Source organism: Podarcis erhardii, assembly GCF_964252035.2.
Source record: "Podarcis erhardii genome assembly, chromosome: 6".
In the NCBI taxonomy this organism is placed as follows: Eukaryota; Metazoa; Chordata; class Lepidosauria; order Squamata; family Lacertidae; genus Podarcis; species Podarcis erhardii.
The window spans coordinates 49363715-49381162 of NC_138510.1; the positions used below are offsets into that span (position 1 = coordinate 49363715).

A 17448-nucleotide genomic window follows, 5' to 3' on the forward strand; every position below is an offset into this window, starting at 1 on the left:
ATGAAAATGCAAGGCTACTATCCACATAAGTGCTCCCGCCTCCTTTCACAGAGTACGTGAATTAGTGCACTTTGTTGTCATTGCTTTTTAAGACATAGCAGTGACTCACAGCTTGGGGGGGGGGGGAATGAACTCCATCCAATGCCCAGTGCTGTATCAAGTAGAACAGGGGTCAGCAAACCTTTTCAGTAGGGGGCCGGTCCACTGTCCCTCAGACCTTGTGGAGGGCCGGAATATATTTTGAAGAAAATATAATATGAGCAAATTCCTATGCCCCACAAATAACCCAGAGATGCATGTAAAAACACGCTGATTCCTGGACCTTCCGCGGGCCGGATTTAGAAGGCAATTGGGCCGGATTCGGCCCCCAGGCCTTAGGTTGCCTACCCATGAAGTAGAAGGTGAGTGCCTACATACAAGCAGATATAGTAGTCGGGAATATTCCAGGTTTGGCAAGTTGGAACCTTCCTTTTCAAGGGTCTTTGGCTGCAGATTGTTGTAGCAGATAGTAACTTAGCACTGACTGTGCTAGCTGGTTGCTCCAAACTCCTTTCTGAGGCTATTTTGGCAAATTCATGTAGTGTTTGCTATTTTAGATGAAACTAAAAATACTCTTTGTTTTTAAGCAGGCATAGGCAAACTTGGCCCTCCATGTGTTTTGGGACTACAACTCCCATCATCCCTAGCTAACGGGACCAGTGGTCAGGGATGATGGGAGTTGTAGTCCCAAAACATCTGGAGGGCCGAGTTTGCCTATGCCTGTTTTTAAGCACAGCCTTGGGGTTAAAGAATTGGGGCTGGGAAATCCGAGTTCGAACCCACTCTTCATGGGCTCATTCTGTGGCTGTGGTCAAGTGTGACTGTCTCCCGGCTGCAAAATGAAAATAAGAAGCTTGCCACTTGGGATTTTGTGGTGGGTAGAAGATCAGTATAGTAAGGATAGTAAAGTAGTTCCTGAATTAAAAATGCTTCAGAGATGAGAAAACTTGTGGAGCATGAAATAATTGCAAAATGCCATGTTGTGAAGTTGCCAGAAGATGGTGCTCTAGCTTTTCTGAAACAAAACTCTGGGGCAGGCATAGGCAACCCAAGGCCCATGGGCCAGATGCGGCCCAATTGCCTTCTCAATCCGGCCCACGGACGGTCCAGGAATTGGTATGTTTTTACATGAATAGAATGTGTCCTTTTATTTAAAATGCATCTCTGGGTGATTTGTGGGGCCTGCCTGGTGTTTTCATGCGAGTAGAACGTGTCCTCTTATTTAAAATGCATCTCTGGGTTATTTGTGGGGCCTAGGAATTTGTTCATATTTTTTTTCAAAATATAGACTGCCCCCCCCATGGTCTGAGGGACAGTGGACTGGCCCACAGCTAAAAAGTTGCTGACCCCTGCTCTGGGGGGTTGTTGCATTTGAGAGGAGTAAAAGATAACTGTTCCTTCATTTTTCCTGAGGGGGTGCAAGGCAAGGGAACCTCGATGGGTGCCTGCTACCCAAATCCCTGTCTTTTGCAAATGCTTTCCTTCCACCACCTGCTACTGTTTCTGAAGGTTTGCCTGGATTGAAAACTCCTGGACTCTGTTGCCACAGTGCCTTGTGTGAAGTGATTGATTCCATAGGGTGAGTGCATGTATGTCAGGGATTGTGGGCCTTTCTGAACCCCTTTGCAAACCAGAGGAACTGTTTGGGGCACCACACACATCACAGCGAAGGACACCTCTCAACCTATAATAATATTTTTTAATAATTTTTAAATTTATATCCTTCCCATCTCGCTGGGTTTCCCCAGCCACTCTGGGCGGCTTACAACATATATAAAAACACAACAAAAACATCAAACATTAAAAAATGAAATATCCTATACAAGCAACAAATAAATCAATAGAAAACAATAACAACAAACAGTTTACAGTCCTGTATACCCAAATTAAAATAACCGCCAACCCCAACTAAACATTTAACCAACACCAACCCAACAAAAATGAAACAGAGGAACCAAAATTGGAACCTTTTAAAACATTTTGGGAGAAATGTAAAGTATTGCACTTGGGCAAAAAAAATGAGAGGCACAAATACAAGATGGGTGACACCTGGCTTGAGAGCAGTACATGTGAAAAGGATCTAGGAGTCTTGGTTGACCACAAACTTGACATGAGCCAACAGTGTGACGCGGCAGCTAAAAAAGCCAATGCAATTCTGGGCTGCATCAATAGGAGTATTGCATCTAGATCAAGGGAAGTAATAGTGCCACTGTATTCTGCTCTGGTCAGACCTCACCTGGAGTACTGTGTCCAGTTCTGGGCACCACAGTTCAAGAAGGACACTGACAAACTGGAACGGGTCCAGAGGAGGGCAACCAAAATGGTCAAAGGCCTGGAAACGATGCCTTATGAAGAACGGCTAAGGGAGCTGGGCATGTTTAGCCTGGAGAAGAGGAGGTTAAGGGGTGATATGATAGCCATGTTCAAATATATAAAAGGATGTCACATAGAGGAGGGAGAAAGGTTGTTTTCTGCTGCTCCAGAGAAGCGGACACGGAGCAATGGATCCAAACTACAAGAAAGAAGATTCCACCTAAACATTAGGAAGAACTTCCTGACAGTAAGAGCTGTTCGACAGTGGAATTTGCTGCCAAGGAGTGTGGTGGAGTCTCCTTCTTTGGAGGTCTTTAAGCAGAGGCTTGACAACCATATGTCAGGAGTGCTCTGATGGTGTTTCCTGCTTGGCAGGGGGTTGGACTCAATGGCCCTTGTGGTCTCTTCCAACTCTATGATTCTATGATTTTAGCCAGTTTCTCCAACCCAAGAGCTGTTCCAGCAATGTCCCTCCAGCCTCCCAGGAGCCTTTTTTAGCTGTTCAAGGTGAGTCTGGGCTCCACCCACTAGGCCAGGTGGAAATGGGCCTTGTCGCAGGGAGCAGTCTTCCTTCCAGCACTCACAGCAGCAGCGATGTCCCTCAGGCATTCTGTTGGTTACAGCAGAATGCTTATTTCCAGCCTCATAACAACAGGAGAGGAGACCTCTGGGGGCCCAGTATGACTTAAGTTCTGTTATGTTTAGATAACGGTGGGAGAAATGGGACACGATTACTAATATAACCTTGATCTGCTTTATTGGGCATCTGAACACCAGAGGGACACCTCTAGCAAACCAAAAGGAAGCCGGGCCAAGAGACCGCCTTAAGAGTTGTGGGAAGATTTCTAAGCAAGGCAGGATTACGAAGGCCGGGCGGGGTGGGGGGTGGGGGGAGAGAGAGGTAACCTGAGACAGGTGTATCAGATGGTGAGCAGCCCAGGCCAGGAGAACAGCAGGAGGACTCTACTAGCCCTGCCTCACTGCAGAAGAATACAAAATCGCCCTGTACAACTGAATAACAGTGAATTCTATCCCTAAAGAAAGGAGAAAGCATCAGATTTGGTTTCAAGGTGTCCTCAGCTCACCAGTGTTAATTTCTTAATGTAGGACGTCCTGTCGGCAAGCTGCATGCTTGTGCCACAAGTTCCCATCAAAATAATCCACAAGATGTGAAAAACCATCCATACAGAGCATGAGAAGCCCTCTCTCCAGCACCTGAGGTGTTCTTAGTGTTCTTCAGCCAGTTTTTCTGCATAACGGGGGGTATATTCACATTACCACTTATTCCACATCCAGGGCCACCTCACTGCTAATTTTTGAAGCTGCGTTCACATGATGTCAGCCATGATGCTTATTGATCCTATAGATTCTTGATAAATACTGCTGTTTGATGCATTTTTTCCTCAAGCCACCTTCAGTCTCTGTATCCTAATGTGTTTTCTAATGTGAACATAACCCAGAAGCTGCTGTGCAGATGAGCATGCAAGCGCAGAAGACATCTGAATGAATAGGCTTTCCAGGGGGGTTGTGGGGCAGGGAAACATTGTGGCTTGAAACGCAACTGGGCACATTGGGGGGGGGGGGGAGATGACCTTGCTGCATCTCAAGCCATTGATGTGAATATGCCCTAAAAGGACAAACACAATTTGGTTTATTAGCCTTCTCCAGTGTCCTGTTTTGTTATGCAACTTCCTATGAGTTCAGTCTTTTAAGAATTAAATGTATTATAGATAGATATGTATAATGGAAAAAAAAAAAAACAAATCAACCCATTTTCTTCAATTGCATAAATTTAAGTATCTTATGTTCACCAATTTAGATCCAAATATCACCCTTGCTAAAAAAAATCAAGGTCCAGAACCAGTACCTCCAGTTGGTGCTGGTTTTCAAAACTTCTCAACCATCTGTTAAACACCCCCCCCCAACACCAACATGACCCAGTGGTCGTGCATTGTTCCCATGAAATCGTGTAAAAGGACCTGCTGTTATATTATTAAACAATATTCACTGCAAATCTGTAATCAGGTTTATAGCTCCATTTCATGGAAATCCCATGCATTTTGTAAAGACTTAGTGACAGAAATAATCACTATTCCACACATGCAATATAATAACCCATGAGCTCTACATGGAGAGTCCAGCTCTTGTTAGGTGAAACTAAGAAACGGTTCAGGTTTGTTGATTTAGTACTTCAACTGCAGGTGCTGCATTCCTAGAGAAATTTCACAAAACACTTATCCAATCACTTAAACCCCTGGTTATCTCATTCTTACCTTTCCTCCTTCTACTTCCTGTTGCCTTAAGTATATTTAATTCCAGGCACATTTCCCCTTCACTTTTCTTATCACAAAGTCCAGTCTTTGGGGGAATTACACCCCAGTTTTTGAAGCTGGTCCCTATTTATGGTAGGTTAAAATATAAGGAGGTTGCCACATCTTGCTCTTCCACTTCAGCCTGAGGCAAAGACAACTGGTTTCTGTGGGGTGATAAAACCACTTCCTTTCTTCCCTGTCTAGGATCACATAGTTGCAAGGTTCAGGCCAGGGGCAGGGATTTTTGAAACAAAGGCGAGCGATGGTCTACTCTCTGCTCCCCCAATATGAAAGAGTCTATAGATTGAATGATTCAGCTAATTATTTTGAAAAGATACTATATAAGAGGACTTCCACTGGATCATACCAAAAGCCCCTCTAGTGCAGCATCCTGTTCTCACCGTGGCCAACCAGATGAGTGCAAAGGCATTCTTCCCACTTGTGATTTCCAGCAACTCAGGGGCATATACTGCCTCTGACAGTGGAAGGTAGAATCTTGCTGTCATGGCTAGTAGCCATCAGTAGGTAGCCTTCTCCTCCATGGCCTAGTCTAATCCTCTTTTAAAGCCACCCAAGATGGCGGCCATTGGTTTCACTAAGCACGAGGTGATGTAGTTTTTTCTTTGATACTTCCCAAAGCCTCCAATATCCTTCACTCCATTCCAGTATTATGTGAGAGATCTTCCTTTCCCCCACACAATACATAATTGCCTTTTAACCTAACCAGACAGAAGTACTGTTTTGGGGGACAGGGGGCGGGCTGGTGTGGACGATTCCCTGGTCCTGAATAGGGTAACTGTGCCCCTGAAGGACCAGGTGCGCAGCCTGGGAGTCATTTTGGACTCACAGCTGTCCATGGAGGCGCAGGTCAATTCTGTATCCAGGGCAGCTGTCTACCAACTCCACCTGGTACGCAGGCTGAGACCCTACCTGCCCGCGGACTGTCTCACCAGAGTGGTGCATGCTCTAGTTATCTCTCGCTTGGACTACTGCAATACGCTCTACGTGGGGCTACCTTTGAAGGTGACTCGGAAACTACAACTAATCCAGAATGCGGCAGCTAGACTGGTGACTGGGAGCAGCCGCCGAGACCACATAACACTGTTCTTGAAAGACCTACATTGGCTCCCAGTACGTTTTCGAGCACAATTCAAAGTGCTGGTGTTGACCTTTAAAGCCCTAAACGGCCTCGACCCAGTATACCTGAAGGAGCGTCTCCACCCCCATCGTTCTGCCCGGACGCTGAGGTCCAACGCCGAGGGCCTTCTGGCGGTTCCCTCATTACGAGAAGCAAAGCTACAGGGAACCAGGCAGAGGGCCTTCTCGGTAGTGGCGCCTGCCCTGTGGAACGCCCTCCCATCAGATGTCAAAGCGATAAATAACTACCTGACATTCAGAAGACATCTTAAGGCAGCCCTGTTCAGGGAAGTTTTTAATCTGTGATATTTTAGTGTATTTTTGGTTTCTATGGAAGCCGCCCAGAGTGGCTGGGGAAACCCAGCCAGATGGGCGGGGTACAAATAATAAATTATTATTATTATTATTATTATTACTAACCTGTGGTAACACAGGGTTGTGGTAGGGATTAAATGTAAGCCACCCTCAGCTCCTTGGAGGAAAATGTGGTATACAAATGCCATAAATAAATGTCTGTATTATTACTAATAAATTTAAATTCATATCCCATCCTTTCTCCTAAAGGAGCCCAGCATGGTAATGTGAAGTTAGGAATATATTGTTGCAAGCCCTGCAATTCCCGAATGGTGTGAGATTCCAGGGGTACTTAGGGTGCCTGCTTCCTTCAGAAGGTTCCTGCCAGAAGGTTGGCAGTTTGAATCCCTGGGACGGTGTAAGCTCCAGTAGTTCTGTCCAAGCTCCTACCAACCCAGCAGTTTGAAAGCATGCCAGTGCAAGTACATAAGTAGGCAGGAAGGTAAACGGCATTTCCGTGCGCTCTGGTTTCTGTCACGGTGTTCCATTGTGCCAGAAAGTGGTTTTGTCATGCTGACCACATCACCTGGAAAGCTGTCTGTGGACAAATGCTGGCTCCCTTGCCCTGAAAGCGAGATGAGCACTGCACTTTATAGTCGTCTTTGACTGGGCTTAACCACCCAGGGGTCCTTTACCTTTACCTTACACATATATACAGGGTGAGTCTTTTTAAAGAGGCCCCATGGAACATGTGTACTCAGTATCTATGGGGCCTCTTTTAAAGGACTCACCTTGTACAATCTGAGCCTACGATGGAGGAATTCACAGCATTAACACCCCAAGAGGGTCTCACTTCTCCCATAGCCACAGCCATGGATTCACAGACAGAAATCAAGTATTACTCTGCCTTCTCCCAGCTTGTTGCTTTGACATCTGGGCCACATCACTGCCCTCTCAACTCTGCCTCTGTCTTTCTAGCTATCCAAGAGTTGAGGGAGGGGATGGAGTATGGGATAAATCAGGCATAGGCAAACTCAACCCTCCAGATGTTTTGGGACTACAACTCCCACCATCCCTAACTAACAGGACCAGTGGTCAGGGATGATGGGAGTTGTAGTCCCAAAACATCTGGAGGGCTGAGTTTGCCTATGCCTGGGATAAATACACGAATTTATTAGAGGTAAAAACACCATTATGGCTCTCACTGCTGGAAGCTATAGCAGTAAAGAAAAAGAATATCGAAGAAGGGTGGACAACTTGCAGAAATTTATTAAAACAAGAAGGAGGAGAGTAACATTTTGAAATTTTAAATTGATTGTGAAACTAATGAAATGTATAAACTTGAAAAGTATAAATAAAAACTTTTTTTAAAAAAACGAGTTGAGGGAGGGGCTCCACCCATTTTCCGCCTCCCACAGAGCCCCTTCCTTTGCTCTTCTGACACCTGTCCAGGAGGCTAGCCTGCCTATTACAGGTATTAGAAGATTAGATTTCATCACTTGCTGGACCCAGAGATTAGAAAGGTCAGTCATACAGTTTAACACTCCCAAAACACATAGGGTTATATTTTGTCCTCTGCTGTGCATCACTCTCAAGTCACCTAGTTTGCTCTGTTTCTTTCGGAGATCTTCACAACCCCTGTCTCTGATCTTTCTAAAAGTCTCCTTTCAAAGAGATCTGTGCTGTGCAAATTATCCTCAGCATCTGCAAAGCTGCTAGAGAATCATCCAAAGAGGAACGTTTGCTTTCAGTGGGTTTGGGGCTGCAGGAGGAGGAGGAGGAGCTGGCAGTCCCACGCCCCTACGAGGACAACAGAACTGCCTGGCGAGGTTGGAGGAAAGGTTTCAAGGCCGGGAGGCGAGGCAAGCCTCTGGAAACGAGCGCGATTGGGGGCGGAGCCCGCCTCGGTAATACGGAGCTCGCAATGGGAGTCGCCCATCCACATTCCCCCCGGAAACTCGCCGGGCAAGTTTGAAAGCGGCGCTCAGCCTTTCCACGAAAGCGGGGTTCCTGCTTCTGCCTGAGCCGAGCAACAGCAGCCAGCGACGCCGGACGAAGATGGGGGTGACGCTGGGCTACTGGGATATCCGTGGGGTACGTCGGGGTCCTTGGTTGGCGGGGGGCAGGCTGGGGATGTCTTTTGGCCAGCAGATCTCCGGTCTTGGTACCAACACTCACGCTCTGCTTCTGGTGGGCGGGCGTCTATTCTATGAGTGCCTCGCAGGCAGACGTGCAACAGGTGCAGCTTTCCGAAGACGCATCTGCAGCGGCGGTAGAAAACTTCGCCCGTTGACTTCTGCCTGGAAGTTAACAAATCACAGACAGGGAAACGGGCTGCCGGAGTCCGGCGAGAGGCTCAGGCTGCAACCCTCTCCCCGCTTAGTAAGCCACCCAACTCGGGGAAAGACAAGGATATTCTACTATCAGGGCCGGATTTAGGTTTGATGAGCCCCTAAGCTACTGAAGGTAATGGGGCCCTTTATATGTCCACCTGTCCTTTGCCAACAACAAATTGTCGCTGTTTTTTGAATATAAGCTATTTGGTAATTTATGGACCTACTAGGTATCTAAAGCCATTTGCACATAACAAATAGGAGCTTACACAACACAAAACACTGTTGCTGTATATAGGTTTTATTTTATTTGTTTTTTATCTTATATTTTGGAAATGGACATCCAGTTTTTTTGGGGGGGGGGGCAAGAGAGTGGGGCCCTAAGCTATAGCTTGTTTAGCTTATAGGTAAATCCGGCACTGAGTTATTGTTATTTATTGTATGTAAGCTGCTTTGGGATTCATTTAAATGAAAAGCATCATAGAAATACAATCAATCAATCAAACGTCCGGCGCTCCAGCATCTATTTAGCACGCTGAAGATCAATCGCCGCCGTCTCCGGACACCTGTGGGGGAGACCCGGTCTGAAAGCCCGGAGAGTCGCTGCCAGCCCGTGTGGACAGCATCAGGCCCCACGCGGAGACGGCGTGACTCAGCGCCAGACCTCGAGTTCCCTGAAATTCCGGCGACGGGATTGCATCGTCAGCGCGTTTCCTGTGGCCGCGATTTCCCCCTTGATTTTCACGGGGAAGCTCGGAGATACGCCCCGACGGGCAAGCTGAGCAGCCAATCCCGGCGCCGAGCCGCTTCCCTCCCCTCTTACCTCTTCAATCCGGTGCCAAAAAGGGTTGGATAACAGTTGGGTGACGGTGTCATCAGCGAGAGTGAAAAGCAGTGATGGTGGTGCAGGAGGAGAAGGAGCCACTTCCATCTTGCCAAAAATTCAGAATTCAGCCGCCTCCCTCCGGCAGACCCGCGTCTCTGGAGTCCTAAGGAGGCGGGCTGGCCACGTCTTTTTTCCCCCTTTCCCTTTCTTCCTGCGCTCTGTGCAGGTGCAAAAAAGCGCATCCCAGCCCCATCCTGCTCCCTGGCCCCAGATCTTTGTTCCAGGTACCAGCTTGTCCCTGCCCGGAGAGCTCCTGGAAAAGCACTTAACATCCTAGAAAGATAGAATTGTAGAGTTGGAGGGGACCACGAGGGGTCATCTAGTCCAACCCCCTGCAAAACAGGAATCTTTTGCCGAGCGTGGGGCTCAAACCCCAACCTTGATATTAAGAGGCTCATGCTCTCCCGACTGAGCTACCCCAGCTACCCCAAGGACCTTCTGGAACAGAGTTCCTTTTCTGTAACGGTGCCTTGAATGTGGAATGCTTTCTGCATGGCAATGACATGGCAATATTTTTCAGTGCCACATTCAGCTCTCCCTTTTTGCCCAGCGCAGGTGGCGCTAGGGTGGCAGTGGGGGCAAGGCAAGTGCCTCCCATAAGGAGCTCCCCCCCCCCCGCCACTTGACCCCCATTTCTCCTGTCATTAAAATATGCTGCATTTTTCTCTTTTTCTGGAGCAGTCGCTGTACTGCCCAGGCATTTGGGGCAATATTTTTGTTGGAGCTGGCTTCGTTCTCTGCTTCTACCTTTCTCTCTTGTTTTGTTTGTTTGTTTTGTATTCTATTCATATGTTGCAGGAACAGATTTATTCACACTTTTATACACTATGCTGGAATCTTCTTGATGAAAGGTGGCTAAGAAATATTTAAAATTAAGAAAAAAATGAGAAATGAAAGCTTTTGAGCTTGCGCCTATGCGTGAAAAGGAGTGGGGAGCACCCAAGCCAAGAGGGTAGGCTCCTTCCTGTCACAATAAACCATGGTTTTATGTAATGTCTGATCAGAGCCACTGACATGCAACAGGGTTTTCAGTAATGCGAGGAGGCTATTGAATAGTAATCTTGTTAGCATGTGCTATCTTCATCCGTGAAATATCAGCGGACTTGTCAGTATCCTTTGCCTTGGGCCATTGCTAGTCTGGAGCAGATGTAATTGTCTGCTTTTTCCACCACTGGTGATTATTCTGCCACTAAATATTTGTCTCTTCCTTTCTGCAGCTTGCCCATGCAATCCGACTCCTTCTGGAATACACAGGGACCGCATTTGAGGACAAACAATATGCACCTGGAGATGGTAAGGAGCTGTCCCTTTGCAGCCAATAGTGAATCCCATCAGCAGTTAGGATTATTGTCAGTTGCCTTATTTTATTTTATTTTATTTTATTTTATTTTATTTTATTTTATTATTTGCTTAGTGTCTTTGAATTATCTAAGCTGTGGGAATGGTGGAGAGCAGAGAAAACAACATCCAAGAACGCTTGCAAATAGATGGCTATATCTATATTTAGTAACTTGCACCTTTTATTTGACTTTCACAAAAGAGTAAGATTAAATCCTGGTGCAGCTGATGACTCTGATCTTCAGAAGGTAGACAGCAGCTTGCGAGTTCTGGAGGCCACTTAGTGTAGTGGGATTCCTGCAAAGATAGCTGGGCTAGGAGGACCTTGATCTGAGCCAGAAAGACCTTTATGTACTCAAGTAACCTTGCACTCTCAAGATCACTTAAGGCAGGCTTCCAGCCTTGGCCCTCCAGATGTTTTGAGACTACAATTCCCATCATCCCTGCTAGCTAGGGATCATGGGAGTTGTAGGCCAGAAAACATATGGAGAGCTGAGGATGAGGAAGCCTGACTTAAGGGTTTCTGAGTATGCCTTCTGGCTTTTATACATGCCAAACGTCCTGGTGAACCTCAAGGATTCAAGGGTTGTATGTGTGTTTAATGCAGACCACATGAAATGTTTTAGTGATGCGACTTGGAATGCAACAGATGATCTCTTGCTGTTGTATGCAGTATGGGTTGTATATTGGACAGTGGCCAATTCAGCCCTGTGTTTCTACAGCTAAATGACCTTCCCCAACCTGGCACTGGCTGTTTTGGACTATGGCTCCCAGCATGAGATTACTAGGATTCATGCCATTAACCCCCTTAGGAATGGAGCCAAAAACACAAGAGAATCTGGCTATGAAGGAGAAAACTTACTTTTCATACCTGTATTTACAGCTCCTGAGTTTGATGCAAGTCAGTGGCTGAATGCGAAGGAGACGCTGGGCTTGGACTTCCCAAATGTATGTAGCAACTGTGGAAACAACCAGCAACATGTTGTTGTACATTGATGGGGATGGTGGGGTCATTCTCCTGCTGCTCCCTCTTTGAGATGAGTGAGAGCAATCAGGCCAGAGTCCTGGGCTCTTTCTCATCTGGCTCTGCTGCACTGCTGCTTCAAGTACAGGTCACAGCTCAGTGGAAAATGACGACGGTTTGTGAGCAGAATCTAAAGCAGTGGATTGGCTGGAGGTTGAGATCTGCAGTGCATTCCTGGCTTCTTGCTGGAGCAAAGGAAGCCAGAGGCCAGAGGGCCTTTCAAGTGTGCCTGGGGGAGAAGCCAGGCCCTGTAAATTCTGCAACCAAATTCTCACGCACAGTTCTCTAGTTTATGAGGGCTATGTTCTGTTCTGAGCAACTTTCCAAGGGCCACATGCCAGTGCTGGGCAGGGCCACAGGCAAAAGTGGGTGGAGCAATGCAGATTTTAACGTTATGCCTTAGGCTAGTTTCTGCACATATTCTCTCAACCATCTCTGTGTCCAGGGCAGGATTAACCATTAAGCAAAATAAGCATGTGCTTAGGGCATCAAGTAGGGCACCACAGAAATTTTCCATTGCCAGATTTTCAACATTAGTGGTCAGAAATTGCTCAGTTGAGTGTTCATTTTCTCAGTTGAAGATTATAAAAAATCCCAGCAGAACAACTGTGCAAGAAGACAGGCTGGATGCCTTAGTTCTACCAAGTATAGAAGCAGATGTGTTCTGCAAGATTAGTTATGAGGATCTGATTAAAGACTTTGCAATTAGAAAAAGTAGGAGAAAAATTTTCAGATATAAATAAAGTGGAAGTGTAAAAAATAAACATTATTTTCCATCTTACTGTTGGTTTTGTTTTATTTTGAAATATATAATTTTATTTTATGGTTTATTATTGTTATATTTTGAATTAGATATACATGGAGGCATCAAAATCTTTTAAGCGCTTAGGGCCTCTAAAGACCTTATTCCAGCCCTGTTTCTAGTCTCCATTCAATGAAACAAGAAGCACACACCTTAAACGCCATACATTTAATGTGCAAGACTTTCCTCAAAGATTCTGTGGGACTTGGGGAACTTGAGGAAGACTGGAAGCTGCTGAGTGTCAAAAGAAAGAAGGCGCAGTGTTAAAAGAAAAGGCTAGACCAGAAAAGAAAAAGACATCCCTTATGATTTTAATTTTGGTTTTTTGGTTTTAATTTTGGTTTTTTTACCACTGGGATATCCTGTGCAAAATTACCACATCCATCCTTGGACAGCCCTAAGTAATTATACTACACCTAGGATACGAAAACTATCACCCAGCAGTGGTGAGTTAGAAAGCCTTTCGGTTGGTGCTGTTTCTCCTAAGTAAATGGGAAGTTTTCCATCAAGGATGAGAAGGTAATGAAGCTTTATAGGTAGCTTAATCTGCACTGGCACCATTAACCTTTCCTATCCTTTCCTTAGCTCCCTTATCTAATCGATGGTGAGACGAAGATCACACAAAGCAACGCCATCATGAGATACATTGCACGCAAGCACAAGATGTGTGAGTCTTTTTGGCACTAGTGTTTCTTTGGATGCCAGCTTAAAATTAATTAATTAATTAATTAATTAATTAATTAACTGACTGGTAATATTCTTGCCAAATAATTGGTTAGTGGGTACGCTCTTACCTTCTGTGTATGTTGTGTTTCTACAGGTGGTGACAGTGAAGAAGAAATGGTCAGAATAGATATGCTTGAAAACCACATTATGGATCTGAGAATGGCCTTTGCCAAAGTTTGCTACAGTCCAGATTTTGTGAGTTTTGTGGTTTGCATCCCCCCCCCCTTTCCCAAATTGGAACTGATCAGGAATCTAGCAGAAGTTGAGAATCATTTGGGGATCAGTATGGTGTGTGAGTGGGTCAAAAGAGAGCACTTACGTAAGGCTGAACAAGTAATTCTTTCTGCTCCTGTGGGACTGGGAGGGGAACAAAAGTCTGTAAAGTTACAACCAATAAGCAGGCATGAGAGAGAAAGGAAGTCTATAACTGGGGAGTCGGCAGTTCAAGGTTTCACAAGAGTTGAGATGGAAATCAATCTGTGTACCTAATAATTCAAGAACTTCTGGTTGCAGGAGAAACTGAAGCCCGAGTATCTGGAGCAGATCCCTGGAAAACTGAAGCTGCTCTCCCAGTTTTTGGGGGACAAGAAGTGGTTTGCAGGAAAGAAGGTACATGTGCTATGTATATTTCTATAGAAACAAAGATGTCTCTCTAGTTCTAGGACTCAATTTACAATGTATTCCACTTGTAATTTTCTAGATCACCTATGTAGACTTTCTTGCATATGACATATTGGATCAGCACTGGATGTTTGAGCCAAAGTACTTTGATCAGTTCCCAAATCTGAAGGATTTCCTTAGTCGCTTTGAGGTGAGATTTACTGGGATGTATGCATTGATCTCCAGTAGGAATTGTTCTTATATTGATAGCAAAGGAAATGCAATTCCTCCAATTGCAACAACCCCGAGTGGTGCAGCAATCATTCCTTCTTCCCAGGCAACTCTGTGAACTCTGTAATACAGCTCTGTGATTGGAAACTCTCAGCACACTTAAGGGACTACAGCTCCCAGAATTCTTTGGGGGGAATTCCATGACTCTTTAAAGGGGTATCATAGCACTTTAAATGTACATTGTGCATGTGGCCTTAGTCTCAGTGCTGCCTTTGTGGAATTCAAGCAGGGAGTAGCATGGGGACAAAACCAGAAGTAGTTGGCTGTGTTAGTTGCCAGGGGGTGGGGGCAGCCTTGTCAACCCCTAGGTACACCCCTACAGGCAAGCAAGAGGCATTATCAGAGTTCAAGCACACATTTCAGCCAGGCAAAAACATTTCTGAAGCATTGTGGATCCTAAACAGCTATTTTCAGTTTTTCTCGAGAGTCAGGTTTAGACTCTTGCTATGTGTTGCTGTTTAATGACTATTCCCTTGCAAAACAAAATAAAAAAATTCCTTCCAGTAGCACCTTAAAGACCAACTAAGTTAGTTCTAGGTATGAGCTTTCGTGTGCATGCACACTTCTTCAGATACACTGAAACAGAAGTCACCAGACCCTTCTATATAGTGAGAAGGGTCTATATAGAAGGGTCTGGTGACTTCTGTTTCAGTGTATCTGAAGAAGTGTGCATGCACACGAAAGTTCATACCTAGAACTAACTTAGTTGGTCTTTAAGGTGCTACTGGAAGGAATTTTTTTATTTTGTTTTGACTATGGCAGACCAACACGGCTACCTATCTGTAACTATTCCCTTTCAGGCTTTGGAGAAAATTTCTGCCTACATGAAATCTGACCGTTTCATGAAGGCTCCCATCTTTTGGAGACTTGCCAAGTGGAGCTATGAAAAAGTGTAGAGGAGACTGTGAACCTTAAAGCCTCTGCAGATGGATGTTAGCATCAGTGATGGCCCCTGAGTGAATCACCATCCCTTCATGCTTTTAAACATGTATGTTATGCTGTGACCCTTAATGCAGACTGTCATTAATAAAACCTATTGGATACTGAAAAGATTGTGCTGGCTTCTTGATTTTTCTGCCCTGCAGCCACAAAAAAATTTCTCCATTTGTGTTATGCACTTTTCAATTCCCATGCTTCAAAGTTGGGTTTAAAATGCTGCCAGCAAACCAAGCTGGTAGCTACTAGTTTATCAAAAGAGCTTATTCCAAGAGCTCACAGGGCACAAAACAACCTGAATGGGGGTGGGGGGGGGAGAGGAGGAGGAGGGGAGGGGGAGGGTGAGAAGAAGAAGAGGAGGAGGAAGAAGAAGAAGGTGGTTGTCCTCTACAACATTGCCCAGTGCACTGTGCCAATAAACACCTGCCAACCAAATACACTGGCAGGAAGCATTGTGGTCTAATGCAGCAGGTTCTGTTTGCCCAATTTGTAAGTGCTAGTATGCCAATCCTTCCACTTAAGGCTTTTCTAAGTGAGCAATCAGTAGTATGTTGGTTTTTTTAAATTAGTAATTTCCTTAATATTTCACCAGTCAAATTTTCAATAAAGATATGCAGTAGAAGACATGGGGCAAAACAGCATTGTTGGAATAGGCAACAGCCTTTAATACAGTACAGTGGTACCTCGGGATGCAAACGGGATCCATTCCGGAGCCCCGTTCGCATCCTGAATAGAACGTAAGACATGATGGTGCGTCTGTGCGTGCTGCATTTTGCCGCTTCCGCGCATGCGCATGACGTCATTTTGAGCGTCTGTGCATGCGCGAGTGGCGAAATCCGGAAGTAACACGCTCTGTTACTTCTGGGTTGCCATGGAGCGCAACCCGAAAGCACTCAACCTGAAGCACATTCAACCCGAGGTATGACTGTATTGAGAAAAAGCCCCACAGGGGTTAATTCCCTGTGCCACTTTTTAATAATTCTGTGGGTTAAACCACAGAGCCTAGGACTTGCCGATCAGAAGGTCGGCGGTTCGAATCCCCGCGACGGGGTGAGCTCTCATTGCTCGGTACCTGCTCCTCCCAACCTAGCAGTTCGAAAGTATGTCAAAGTGCAAGTAGATAAATAGGTACCGCTCCAGCAGGAAGGTAAATGGCATTTCTGTGTGCTGCTCTGGTTCGCCAGAAGTGGCTTAGTCATGCTGGCCACATGACCCAGAAGCTGTACGCCGGCTCCCTCGGCGAGATGAGTGCCGCAACCCTAGAGTCGGCCACGACTGGACCTAATGGTCAGGGGTCCCTTTACCTTTACCTAGTAAGACTGAACTCTGTCCGAAGCCCTCTCTTCTGATAACTGGCTTCAGCCTGTAGCATCTGGCTGCTCTCCAGCAGAACCCTTCTGGGAGCTGCCTGTACCAACTTGGACTGTAGTCTTGAGCCCACTTACTATTGAGAAAGTCCCCTTTAACTCTGTGGGGTTTACTTCTGATGAGACATGTACAGGTTTGAGCAGTTAAGAAACTTCCCAAAGTCTCACCCAAGCATCTCATTTGACCTTTTTTAAATAAATAAATAAATAAATAAATAAATAAATAAATTTCACCCTGCCTCCCAACATAATGTCATATTGGAACTTTATTAAAAAAATAATTACAGGCCACACTTTCATTATATATATATATATATATAATATAATATATATATATATATATATATGGTTTTGGTGTCCTCGGGTGTCTTCCCGTGTAAAAGTTGGGGTGTCTAGGCGACGTTTCGACGAGGTCTCACTCGTCATCTTCAGGCTGGTGCTTTCGGCTTCTTGTTACTGGAACAGAGCAGGATCTCAGTGTTTGAGTTCCTATAAATACTGTAGAGGGGGTGTGGTGTATAGCCTCCAATGTTCTGGGCAGAGAGTTGGAGGCTATACACCACACCCCCTCTACAGTATTTATAGGAACTCAAACACTGAGATCCTGCTCTGTTCCAGTAACAAGAAGCCGAAAGCACCAGCCTGAAGATGACGAGTGAGACCTCGTCGAAACGTCGCCTAGACACCCCAACTTTTACACGGGAAGACACCCGAGGACACCAAAACCTGCATTCCTGTACCCGTGAAAATCTACGAAAGCAAATATATATATATATATATATATATATATATATATATATATATATATAATATATATATATATATATATATATATATATATATATATATATATAGTAAAGCTAAAGGCCTGTACGGGCCAGTCTTGACAGACTCTGGGGTTGGTGCGCCCATCTCACTCAAGAGGCCGGGGGCCAGCGCTGTCCGGAGACACTTCCGGGTCACGTGGCCAGCGTGACAAAGCTGCATCTGGCGAGCCAGCGCAGCACACGGAAACGCCGTTTACCTTCCCGCCAGTAAGCGGTCCCTATT

General features: G+C 45.5%; 1 protein-coding gene across 1 annotated transcript in view; it reads left to right on the plus strand.

Moving 5' to 3' along the window:
* Positions 1 to 7939: 7939 nt before the first annotated feature.
* LOC309344249 (uncharacterized protein) overlaps positions 7940 to 17448 on the plus strand; it is a 28812-nt gene continuing 19303 nt past the window's right edge. Inside the window, exons 1-8 of the mRNA XM_081866497.1 lie at positions 7940 to 8189; positions 10532 to 10607; positions 11536 to 11600; positions 13064 to 13145; positions 13299 to 13399; positions 13718 to 13813; positions 13905 to 14015; positions 14896 to 14985. Coding sequence (XP_081722623.1) covers positions 8154 to 8189; positions 10532 to 10607; positions 11536 to 11600; positions 13064 to 13145; positions 13299 to 13399; positions 13718 to 13813; positions 13905 to 14015; positions 14896 to 14985 — 657 coding nt within the window. The 5' untranslated portion in view covers positions 7940 to 8153. The remainder of the gene's footprint in view (positions 8190 to 10531; positions 10608 to 11535; positions 11601 to 13063; positions 13146 to 13298; positions 13400 to 13717; positions 13814 to 13904; positions 14016 to 14895; positions 14986 to 17448) is intronic.